At 41.3% G+C, this 12,219-nt stretch overlaps 2 protein-coding genes across 2 annotated transcripts; one reads left to right on the top strand and one right to left on the bottom strand.

The window, feature by feature from the left end:
* Positions 1 to 501: 501 nt before the first annotated feature.
* Positions 502 to 3,021, bottom strand: LOC121987663 (3-ketoacyl-CoA synthase 11-like). Its single transcript, XM_042541400.1, has 2 exons — positions 2,727 to 3,021; positions 502 to 2,287 (listed from the first exon to the last, which is right to left on the bottom strand). The coding sequence occupies exon 2, from the start codon at positions 2,207 to 2,209 to the stop codon at positions 668 to 670; it is 1,542 nt and encodes a 513-aa protein (XP_042397334.1). The 5' UTR covers positions 2,210 to 2,287; positions 2,727 to 3,021; the 3' UTR covers positions 502 to 667.
* Positions 3,022 to 9,779: 6,758 nt separating this feature from the next.
* LOC121987651 (UDP-glycosyltransferase 73D1-like) lies at positions 9,780 to 11,507 on the top strand. The gene has a single exon (XM_042541391.1). The coding sequence runs from the start codon at positions 10,000 to 10,002 to the stop codon at positions 11,470 to 11,472; it is 1,473 nt and encodes a 490-aa protein (XP_042397325.1). The 5' UTR covers positions 9,780 to 9,999; the 3' UTR covers positions 11,473 to 11,507.
* The last annotated feature ends 712 nt before the right edge of the window (positions 11,508 to 12,219 follow it).

Here is a 12,219-nt window from a genome sequence, read left to right as displayed (position 1 = left end):
TAGTTTTTTATTTTCCTTATAAAAATCAATACTTAACAGATGGCATAAATTACAATCGCTGTTTTGAATATATTTCTTCTTGCACTTTGAATGCCTTTTATATTAGAACAAATTTTAATTTGACGTTAAGTTCATTGCTAAGTTAAGAACTTTGTACGTAAAGGCGATGACATCTGTGGCCATTGGATTGGATGGAGTTAGAGTAGACTCGATGGGTAAGAGCATGTGGAGTGTATAAGGGTAACGTGATAAAAGATAATTTTCAATTCATTTCTATAACCAATATAGAAAAGATAAATCATAGATGATCAAAATATGAAGAAAGATATGTTCATACATGTCGAATTTTAATATCTTATATGATACCGAAGGCACGAAGGAACGGAGTGTGAGGATAATGAATTATTGATTAGTAGCCAAGATAAAACTTATAACTAAGTTACCTAGCACTATACTAGAGTTCTAGTATTCTACAACCAAAAGTACTGAGATACATCAATATCAAATCCAGAAAACAAGTCATGCAGCAGAAATTGGATTATGACAAGTTTTAGTGACAAAACGTCTGCATTAAAACCAAAATAAATAGGTAAAGCATCACCCTAGCCTCCTAATCCACCAAATGAACCAATGTTTTTTTTTCCCTTAAATCTAATAATCAAATCCTTCAAAGCGCAGAAACCTTTGGAACTGCAACTGGAAAATTGTTAATTTCCTCCATCCATGGGTTCTTTTCCTTTGCAGGATTGACCGTCCTCAGAGCCTTCCAGACAGCGCTGTTGCACTTGAATCCAGAGCCAAATGCTATTTGCCAAATCCTATCCTTGCTCTTGATCCTTCCTTTCCCCTCTGAATATGCCAGTTCGTACCACAAGGAGCTGCTTGAAGTGTTTCCAAACCTGTAGAGGGTCATCCTTGATGGTTCCATATGCCATTCAGAGAGCTGCAAGTTCTTCTCTATTTCATCCAAAACGGCCCTTCCTCCGGCATGAATGCAGAAATGCTCAAAGGCCAACTTGAAATCCGGAATGTAAGGCCTGATCTTCATTTTGAGTAACTTCTTGGCCACCAATGTAGCGAAAAAGATCAACTGTTCAGACATGGGCAAGACAAGCGGACCTAGGGTAGTGATGTTGGTCTTGAGGGCATCACCAGCAACTGCCATCAGATCTTTTGAAAGAGACACACCGACCTTTCCATGCTCATCCTCTTCCTGGGTGACACAGCTGAAGCACTTGTCATCAGAACCCTTATGAGTGCGCACGGTGTGCACCAATTGGTACTTTGAACGCCTACGCTCCGACCTCTTGTTGGATAGAAGAATTGCAGCACCTCCCATGCGGAACAAACAGTTGGAAACGAGCATGGAACGGTTGTTACCGAAATACCAGTTCAAAGTGATGTTCTCCATGCTGATAACCAGAGCATAGGAATTGGGATAGAGTTGAAGAAGGTCCTTGGCGAGATCAATAGAGAGGAGACCAGCACTGCATCCCATTCCACCAAGATTGTAGCTGACAATATTTCCTCGAAGCTTGTAATGATTCACTACCATGGCAGAAAGAGAGGGTGTCGGATTGAACAAGCTACAATTCACTATCAAGATGCCAATGTCCTTGGGTTTGACATTTGTCTTTGCCAAAAGTTCATCAATGGCGCCAAACATGACCGTTCTAGCTTCCTTCCTGGCCTCGGCCATGCAAGGGTTGGGAGGAACATTGAGGATAGCCTCAGGGAGGTAAGTAGATTCACCAAGACCAGACCTTTCGAGAATCTTTCGCTGGAACGCAAGGTTCTCTTCTGAAAAGGAGCCTGTTTGAATAGATCTATCCATGAATATTTGCCTGGTGCATTTCCGTGCATCTTCGGGCTTGTAGCAGGCAAAGTTAACCAAATACACGGGTCTGGGGCGTGTGAGGAAGTAGACGGTGGAGAGGAAGACAAGAAGCGTGGAGCAAAGGATCACAGAGATCAGGTTGAATCTGAGATGATCCCAAAGGTCATGGAAATCCTTGATGGAGAAGGTGGAGAGCGGTGCTGTGACGACGGCAACGAGGGGCAAAAGGAATAGGTACATTCCATGGCTGATTAGGTAGTGGTAACCAAGCTTGACATACTTGAGCTTGACTGATTGCTTAAAATCAGGGAGGTGGGAGGAAGATTTTCGGATCAATGGGGCATTAGTGCTTTGTTCAGAATCAGCCGTCATGTTCAGATCAGATGCTTAGGAACAGAATTACAGTTGAGGAAAGAGGACAAACACCTGTATGGAACCCGATCGCCGGACCTGCACAGGGTAGCAAAACAGGGAAAATTTACTTCTCAGAAAACAAAGAACAAAAACAAAAGAATGCTCCCTTTCTTTTCTCGTACAACAAAAAAAAATCGTGATTTTTTTTGGGGGCTCTAATCGTCTTCTTCGAGAGAAGAAAAGGAGCCATCCACGAAGTGGATCGAACAGAAAAAGAAGAAGAAGAAATTTTGAACAAAAATCTAATGGCAGCAGTCATTGCAGAAAGATCTACTTTTGACCAAGAAATCCTGAAGCGCGTGACCCAGAAAAGAATCTCAGACGAAAAATCCAGGAAAAAAAAAAAGATCACAGGAAACCAAACAATCTTTCTCTGCAAAGAACTTTTCATGGTAATGCAAAACCGAATGATCAAACACTACGCAAATGTAGACACGGGTATCCAAGAGAATCAACATGATCAAATGTTGCAAACCTCGAATCCAGGCTTCTGGCACGAAGGGAAGGGAGGAAAGCGATGCCCTAAACAGCAATGCTGGATTTAGGAGGAGGACAGCCCCGGGGACGACGGGAAGAGGGGTGGAGAGACGGAAGGGGAGATCACGCTATAAAAATACTTCGTCCTTTCTTCGTCTTCGTCTTCGTCTTCCTCTATGTCATCGATGACGATCTGCAAATGAGCTGTAGGAGGAAGCTTCGAACGCACCGTGATTCCGCTGGGCAACAATGGCGACTTGTGGAGCAGGCAACCTCCCTCAAATCTTCAACTGGCGCATATCAAATACTGATATTTGGACTTAACCCACAGTCTACCCACCTTTCTATTGGAAGCAAATGTGAGAGGCCTTCGTGGGACCCACCGAGTTTGGGATTCTAGCGAGTTTCGAATGCGCGATGGACGACGGCGGCGACGCCGCGTTTGACCGAATAATTGGCTAAAGAAAACCCGCGGGAATATCGTGCACTATAAATTTAACAAAAGCTACCCCCGAAAATACCCCCAGCTAATCTACTTAATTAGACTTTTACCATTAAAACCATTCATGAAGTGACCAGTTAGTTAAATTGTCATTAAATATTTTTAACCAAAATGTGTGATGATTTTAAATGTCTCAAATTCATATATAAAATGAGAATCATTGCACTTTGTCGTTATTTGGAACCTTATAGTTGTTGGTGAAATCATATCTCAACTTGGTCATGTTAGATAAGGATTGTTATGTTAAGTTGTTATGATTTTTTTTTATAATCCAAGTGTATAAGTTTTGCCTGACTGCCTAAGTCCAAAAGTAGATAGTCTTGCTCCTTAGTTTACTTATCGGGTAAATTCAAAGTACAACTTATGCATACTCATCCATACTATGATTCAAACTCGGGTTTTTATGTTTGTTCGCCTAAGTGTTTTTACTACTGCATCACATTTATGAGGGCTACTAAGGTGTTTTGATCCTTTTACAATATGTGGATGACAATATGTTGTTTAATCATGTTGTGAGCAACGTGATTGAGGTAAATTTAAGTTCAACGTGTCAAGTAGGTAAAAATTAATTAGATATTTAACATTTAATAAAATCCAAGTGGATCAAGATGGATCAAATATTTTGCAAGTGAAACAAGTGTTAACAAATGGAAAGCTAACATATGTTGATAAGTGATAGAAATTCAAATAGGTCAAAATTAATTAGATACTTGATAAATGATGAAATTTGAGGTAAATTAAGAGTGATTGAATACTTGATAAGTGATAACATTTCAAGCAAGTTAATATCGGTTAGACACATTGAAGTTCTAGTAAATCAAAGTAAATCTAAGGCTAGGCAATAGAAGTTTTGACCAATTAAGATAGACTTGAGATGGGACAAGTGGAAGTACTAGTGAATTAAAGTTGGTTGATATTGGGTAGATGATGTTGTGAAAGCTAGGCCTTCGAGTAGTAGGAGTCTTAGTAGATTAAAATTGACCAATACTAGGCAAACGAGAAAATCTTTAAGACTTGATTATACGCACGAGAAGTACCTAGACAAAGTCTCTTGGTAAAATAACGAAGTCTTGGAGGCATGGGTCTTTTAGCAAGGAAATTTAAGTGAGATGAGAGTCTACAAATGACCTACAGTTTTGATTCATGTAGAATTGACTTGGGGTAAGACTCAGCCTTAAAGCAAGTTGGAGTCAAAGTTTCAACCAACTAACATATGTTTTTAGTTGATTAATGGTTGGATCAACTAGACAATCAACTTAGGTTGAATTGTCAATTGATAAAATATTTATATTCCAGAGTGGTTTGGCAATAGATTGAAGCAAAACTAGTCAATTGATGGAATCACATGAATCTAAGAAGAGAGACATTGATCTATATAACAAACTTAGCTACAATTGTCAACTAACTTAAATGTTATAGGTGATCAATTGATTGGATGGAAGATTATTTGACTCAAGTAGTCATTATGAGTAGATAACGAACTACATGCAAATTCAATCGACTCAACTATTGCAATTAGCCTATTGATCAGAGGGATTATCGTAGTTTCCAGGGTTATCGTGTTGTGGTAGAATATCTAGGTTGTTATTCAAATATTTATAGTTCGACCCCCAATTATGATGTATTTATAGGAATTTTTCCTCCAAATAGGGGACGCAACCAAAGGATGTTGAGTTTCTGGGCTGACCGCCACGTGCGTTTTCCGATTTACTCTGGTGGTAGGTAGAAAACTTTCGTAAGGTTAAACCAATCACTCCTAGGGATAGTAAATGAAATTAACTGAGATTATATATATATATATATTTGTTGAATGGATTGTCACATGTAGTTGTTGCCAACAAGAAGTCTATAAGAAGAGCTTCCAATGGAGATTTTGAAAGCAACTCATAAGTGAACATATAAGTCATCCTTGAACAATCCAAAGTGAAAAAATAAGGAAAAAAACAACAAGTGAAACCAAGTCAAAGAAAAGCTCAATTATGCAATCCTTTCTTATGTTGTAAATTGTTTTTAATTAACATTGCATTTTCTCATTGTTACAAGTTTAGATTCTAAAAGATTTCTCCCTAGAAGGACCATAGGCCAAGGAGTAAAATTCTAGAAGTGATCTACTAAAAGATTATAAATCACATAGTAGAATTCTAGGAGTAATCTATTAAAGGATCATAGACTGTGAATTAGAAATTGAGGGTTCAAACTATGTAAATCACCTTGTTTAATTTGTGTTAGTTTGTATTTTCTATATTCCCATGGTGTACCAATGAATTTGTTGAGATAAGTATGAAATTGAACAGATTGCTATTTACCCCAGTCGTAATATTAATCCAACAAAAGGATGAGTAATTTTTTTCTTATTTTTCTCAAAGTGTTTGAAGGCTACTAATTGATTGAAAGCTATTTTAGTTGAGTAGATATGTTCCAGTTGACTTGTCACCATAAAATATTTTTGACCAAAAATATTTGATGACTTTACAGGCCGTAGTTAGTATAATATGAATGTTAGGTAAATAAGTTAAATTTATTGTTGCAATTATTTTTTAGGATTTTGGTATTTGATAATGTACCTAAGTTGATCAATTTGATCAAGGGTTGATTTAAACATGACTTGATGTTTGGAAGAAAGAAGTCTAGTCAGGATGACTAACAAAGGTACGTCCTAACTAAAGATTAGGTAAGGCAAAGTCCAGACAGGTTTGTAGGACCAGATGTCTGGTAAGAGAAAGTTCTAACTGAAAGTTAGACAAGGTAAAGTCCAGGTAGGTTTGTAGGACTAAATGCATGGTAAAAATGAATCCTAACTATAGGTTAGGCAAGGCAAAGTCCAAGCAAGTTTGTAGGACTAAATGTCTGGCAAGGGTAAGTCCAAGCAGGTCAAAGATGACTAGATGCTTAGCAAAGGAAAATCATGGGGGAGTAAACCTGGGGTGGTGAGATCCTAAGGAGTAAGTCTTAGGTGGTAAAGTCTTGGATGTAGTCCAAGCATTAAGCCTTGTAAGTCGAATAGACTTACAAGAGGAATTGATTCTTAGTTGGTAAACTTAGATGTGGGACCTTCAAATAAAAGGTAAGCCTAGTAAGGCAGGTAAACTTATAGTAGTGAGGCTTAATCCTAAGGGATTAACCCTTAGGTGGTAGACTTGGAAAAGAGACCTCCAAACAAAAGGTAAGCCTAGTAGGTCAAGTAGACTTACAATATTAGGCTAGGTTGCTTGCTTGTATTTTGTATGGTTGTTTTGTAGGAACTTGGAGTTGGAAGCAAAACAGAGAGCAGACAAATACAATCAAACGCAACTAGACTAAGTTTGGGGTGAATCAGACTTGACTCGGGTCTAACTAGACCCAAACTGATCGGGCTCAATTGACAAGGTTCAAGTTCGGACTTGGATTAGTGGCTTGGCTTGGTTCATTCGATCGAAAAAATCAGTTTAGTCGACCAACTGGGTTAGGTTGACCCGATTGCTGAGTTGTTAAAGAAGTTAATATGGAAGCTAATGTGGAAAAAGATTAGGTTCAACTTTATAATTTGGATGAGGATAAAGATAAGTCAGATGATATGGATAAAGATAAGGCTTAATCCAGATATGATTTTATCTAGATAAAATTTATTCTAGATAAGGGTCTAATCCAACTCTATAAAAGGAAATGAAGACTCTATGTTCAAGAACAAGAATTCCATACTTCTCTTGTACTTTGTGCTCGAAGAAAATCCGCTGTGAGGCTCTGCGACCAGGGAAGCTCTAGGAGGGGTGCGTTGCACTCAGGACTTCCGGATCGACTCACTATTGTTTGTTTGTTTTTAATTACACATTGAACTTCTTTTCATATCTTATTTTGTACTTGTATTATCAAACTCTAAGACAGGTTTCTCCGCTTTCGGAAAGTTTTCGGAAAGGAGACCGCTAGTGGACTCATACTGAGTGTGTATGTCATGGATGCAGTGACCCTAGGGGGTTGGGAACCAAGTAAATCCATGAGTGTTATTTCCTTTTTGTTTATTATTATTACACTGCGTATTAACACTTTGTAGAAAAAATGAACGAAAGACAAAAACGCAATAAAAATTGACAATCGATATTCACCCCCTCTATCGATGCATAACAATCCTACAAAATCTAGCTATGAAATCGTAGTTAATTCAACGTGAATATTTTTGAACATGTTAAGTATATGTTGTAGCAGTTATGAACCTTAACTGCTACGATATAAATATTGTTAAATTGGTCAAGTCCGTTTGACCGACTCAGGATTTACATTTGAAATCGACCTATCAAAAAATCAAAATTGGTATGTCAAAATATCAAAAATAACCCAACAATATATTAGGACAAAAAGAACACATATATCTCTATAATAGAATAATATTATCCACTTTGGACATAAGCCTTTATGAATTTATTTTTAGGCTATACTAAAAAGATATTATACCAATAGAGATATCTTTCATTTTATAAACTTATGATATTTTCTATCTATTTCTAATGTGGGACTTTGATGTTATTTCCAACAATCCTCCCTTCAAATAAATGACCACAATTATGTAAGTACCCTGTTATGATTTTGGTGTGATCAACCAAGTCAAGTTAGGTCCTATGTATGTTTGATGTATTATGTATAAGTGTGCAGAAACTTAGGAGCACAGAAAGTCGAGCGAAAGACGCAGCTATCGAGAAGGACGACGCGGGAGAGAGTCGATGGGCTCGGTACGTCTGAGGGACGAGGTGCTGCGGAAGAGCACGCTGGCAGACGAGAAGGAAGCAAACGACGTTTCAGGGGACAAGAAGCCGAAGAGGAAGTTTACTCGAAGAGAAGGTAGGAAATTAGGTTCGGGTAAGTCCTATTCCGAATGGTCAAAATCACCCAAGCAAACAGAACAGGATCGGAGGAGAACTGGATTGTCTAGGCACATGGACCAAGTCCAGGCGCTTGAATGCTCCGAGCGCCCGAACTACCCTGGCCAACCTAGGGCGCCTCCTCGACGCGCCCTTGTTCGGGGCCACGTTATACGATCTGAGTGCCGAGAGCTGGTCCAGGCGTCGAGATTGAGAAAAATATATCTTTACCAAGCCGTTGCGACATGGGTAAAATTTTATCTACACCTAGGAGTCCAGGGCTGCCGACCAACAAGCTATAAATAAAACTTTGGTTTTAGTAGTTCAAAACAACACTCGAAAACGATTTTCTTTTTGTTCTACTTTGTAATATAGTGTTTAAATTACTGTAAGAGGTTTCTCTGTCGGAAGGAGATTTGATAATGAGTTTTCATCATCTAGGACTATCAATCTTCTGTTTGCAAATCAAGTAAAAAGATTTGTCTGTTCTTTCTTTCTTATTAATTAGTTTTTATTAAACAAGTGTTTCTTAATTTAGTTTGAAAAGTCGAGAAAGGTTGACTTTTTTTTTTAGGACAATAACCCCTTCTTATCGTCCTCAAGGGGACCAACAAATTATTCTCATGGTCTGGGTCTCCGTTCGAGTATCCAATCACTCTTGACTTGCTCCGGATGTCTACTTTAAAATTTTACCCTTGACCTGTTTGAACTTTTCACCACCTAGGATTCACTCCTTAGGATTTCCGCTAAGCATTCGGTCACCTTTGACTTGCTTTAACTTTTCAAGTTCACTCCTCTAGAAGCCCCCATTTCCTTCGTTCAAGGCCACTAATCTATCCACATGGCTCGATCTGGACCATGACTCTAGCTCGTGCTTCTTCTGGCGATTAGTTCGATGAAGAGTGACCTCACTTTGACACCATTTATTAGGATCAAAAGAATCCACATATCTCAACAATGATATGATATTGTCCACCTTGGGTCCAAGCTCTTGTGGATTTATTTCTAGACTCTACCCAAATGATCTCATACCAATAGAAATATCTTGTATCTTAAAATGATATCCGTCTAATTATTATCCAAAATCTTTGATAGTCATCCGATACATTTCAACTAAAATGACAAATATACATTAAAAAAAAAATTAAGTTGATAATAATAAAATAAGATATTTTTTAAAATATATATGATGATGTAAAAATTAGTCTCATAGCGTTATATAATCGATTTCACCTAGTATTATAAAATTTAATTGTTGTTGTATATGTATCCTTGGCATATACTAATAAAAAAAATACATTTCAACTAAAAATGGGCTATTTTCAAAGGATCCGAGCTAAACTGATGTTGTTGTGATTTTGAAATTCTTATGAGCATGGCAATGTTATTTTTTCTTGATTTTAAACTTTATGCTAAACCACTCAAATACTTTATGTCAAACTTAATAATGACTAAACCAATCTCAATTTGATATACTTTTAATCGACTAACGAATGATTTCAATCATGATTAAACACTTCAAAGCAAGCAAGATAATGAAAAATAGTTTTTTTTTTCTTAATGGAATAGCGCAATGGGACAGCGGTTAAATCTTTTAAATGATTAATTAAATATTTAAAGATCGAATCTTAATTGCGTAGAGAAATTTTTATATGTGAATTAAAAAACAAATGAAAAAGAAACACGGACTTCGTGTCCTCTTCTGTTCTCTCGCTCTCTCCTCGCTGTCTACTACATACAGGGCGTGACCTTTCAAGACAAAATGCGGACACAATGGCTGTGGCTGCATCTTCATGATTTCTCGGTGAAGTCACTGCGCTCGTCACAGATTTCTCTTAAACTTACCATTCTAAGCATGGAGTGAAATCTTTATGTGCTATTAATGCCCATTCTTGCATCGATTTCTTCTCATCTTTACCCAAATCAGTTGTTTGCTTCCCATGACGACGGACCAACCGGCGGCGAGATGTGCTCACTTCGTGCTGGTGCCGCTCATGGCGCAGGGCCACACCATCCCCATCGTCGACATGGCGCACTTCCTCGCCCGCCACGGCGCCCACGTCACCTTCCTCACCACCCCGCTCAACGCCCTCCGCATCGACGCCATCATCCAACGCGCCGGCGCGTCTGGGCTTGCCATTGACTTCGTCTCCCTCCATTTCCCCTGCGCCGAAGCCGGCCTTCCCCTAGGCTGCGAGAACATCGACGCCCTTCCGTCCCCGTCGCGCGACTACCTCCCAAACTTCCTCCGCGCCTGCGACATGCTCCGGGCCCCCTTTACTCAGCACCTCCGCCGGCACCCTCTGCCGCCGAGTTGCATCGTCTCCGACGCCGCGCAACCGTGGACCGGGGAGATGGCGCGGGACCTGGGCGTCCCGCGGCTCATCTTCCATGGCCTCGGGGGCTTCACCATCCTCGCGCGGCAGATCCTGCACCAGGAGGACGTCTACGTGAGGGTCACCGACGAGTCGGAGATACTCGACGTCCCAGGATTTCCTCACCCGCTGCGGGTGCCGATGGCCAAAACTCCGGGCACCTTTTGGGGTCCTAAGCTGCAGCACCTACGCCTGAGGTCCATGGAGGAGGAAGCCAAGGCCGACGGCGTTGTGGTGAACACCTTCGACGACATTGAGGCCGTGTACGTGGAGAGCTATCAGAAGATGATCGGAAAAAGGGTATGGACAGTCGGCCCCTTGTGCCTCTGCAACAGAGATGCCGCCCATATGACCGCGAGGGGAAACAAGGCGGCCGTTGATGAGAATCAATACTTGCGCTGGCTCGACTCAATGGCGCCGACCTCCGTGATTTACGTGAGCTTCGGTAGCCTCGTCACCGCCGGCGTCGAGCAAATTGTGGAAATTGGAATGGCTCTGGAAGGTGCAGGGTTTCCGTTCGTATGGGCGATTAAAGCCGGAGACCAATCAGCCATACAGGTGGATCGGTGGCTGGCAGAGAGCGGTTTTGAAGAGAGGACAAGAGGGAGGGGGCTGGTGATACGAGGGTGGGCGCCGCAGATGATGATCCTATCGCACCCTGCTGCCGGCGGATTTTTGACGCACTGCGGGTGGAATTCCACTCTGGAGGGAATATGCAGCGGCCTTCCCATGGCGACTTGGCCGCACTTCGGAGACCAGCACCTGAACCAGAAGGTGGTGGTGGAGGTGCTGAGGATCGGGGTGGCAGTGGGAGGCGGATCGGCCAATTGGGGAGACGAGAACAGCGGGACGGTGGTGAGGAGGGAGAAGATCGAAAAGGCAGTGAGGGAGTTGATGGGAGGAGGGGAGGAAGCCGAAGGGAGGAGGGAGAGGGCGAGGGAGCTGGGGGAGAAAGCAAAGCGCGCCATGGAAGAAGGTGGCTCTTCTTATCAGAACTTGAGCATGCTGATACAGCAATTCCCGGCAGAAGAAGAGTAGATGAAGGTAGGTGAACATTCGGTAAAATTAATTGAATTAATTTCATGTTGACTAATTAAATTAAATTAAAGTTTTATTAAAATTAAATTAACAGAATCAATTATTTTCGTTAACCTTAAATTAATTAAATTTATTTAAAATAATAATTGATCCTGTCTGGAAGCTAAGAAGACGAACCTGCCGGTATGACGTGTCTGGAGGATTGACCGCATCCTCTTGACCCGGGGGATGATCTGCCCGCTGCGTTGACCAAGTCGTCTGAAGTCCTCCTCCGGTCAACTGTACCTGTGTCCAGCGACCGGGTTCCCCCGGTCTCTGGTACCTCGGTGCTCGAGGCGAATCCCACAGACATATAAGTAACCGCATAGTAGTATAGCAATAAAATGAACAGATACCGAGTACGAGAACTTACCCTGGCCCAGGGGGGCGCCCTCGAATGAATGAGCGAGCGGGTAGTGGTGCTGATCGAGTCATCGTGTGACGACATAGGATCTAATGCAGCAAGGATCCCATGAGACGGCTCGCAGGCGGGATATGATAGCGGCTCGTAGGCCGACACACGGCACGCAGGCCGGATAATACCAATAACTCATCGGCTCAATGGCCGGTACACAACATACAAGGCATCACACAAATCATGAAGGCCGTGAGTCTATCGCCGGAGGTGGCACCGGAAGGTGGCAGTGCCGACTAGAAGTGTCGGCGGTGGCTGCTAGACTAGGCAGCGGCGGCTTGAAGCGGCGTCAA

The sequence above is a fragment of the Zingiber officinale genome, chromosome 1B (genome assembly GCF_018446385.1).
Source record: "Zingiber officinale cultivar Zhangliang chromosome 1B, Zo_v1.1, whole genome shotgun sequence".
NCBI classification, from domain to species: Eukaryota; Viridiplantae; Streptophyta; class Magnoliopsida; order Zingiberales; family Zingiberaceae; genus Zingiber; species Zingiber officinale.
The sequence above is the reverse complement of the archived record's forward strand: the minus strand, read 5'-3'. Positions and strand labels throughout refer to the sequence as shown.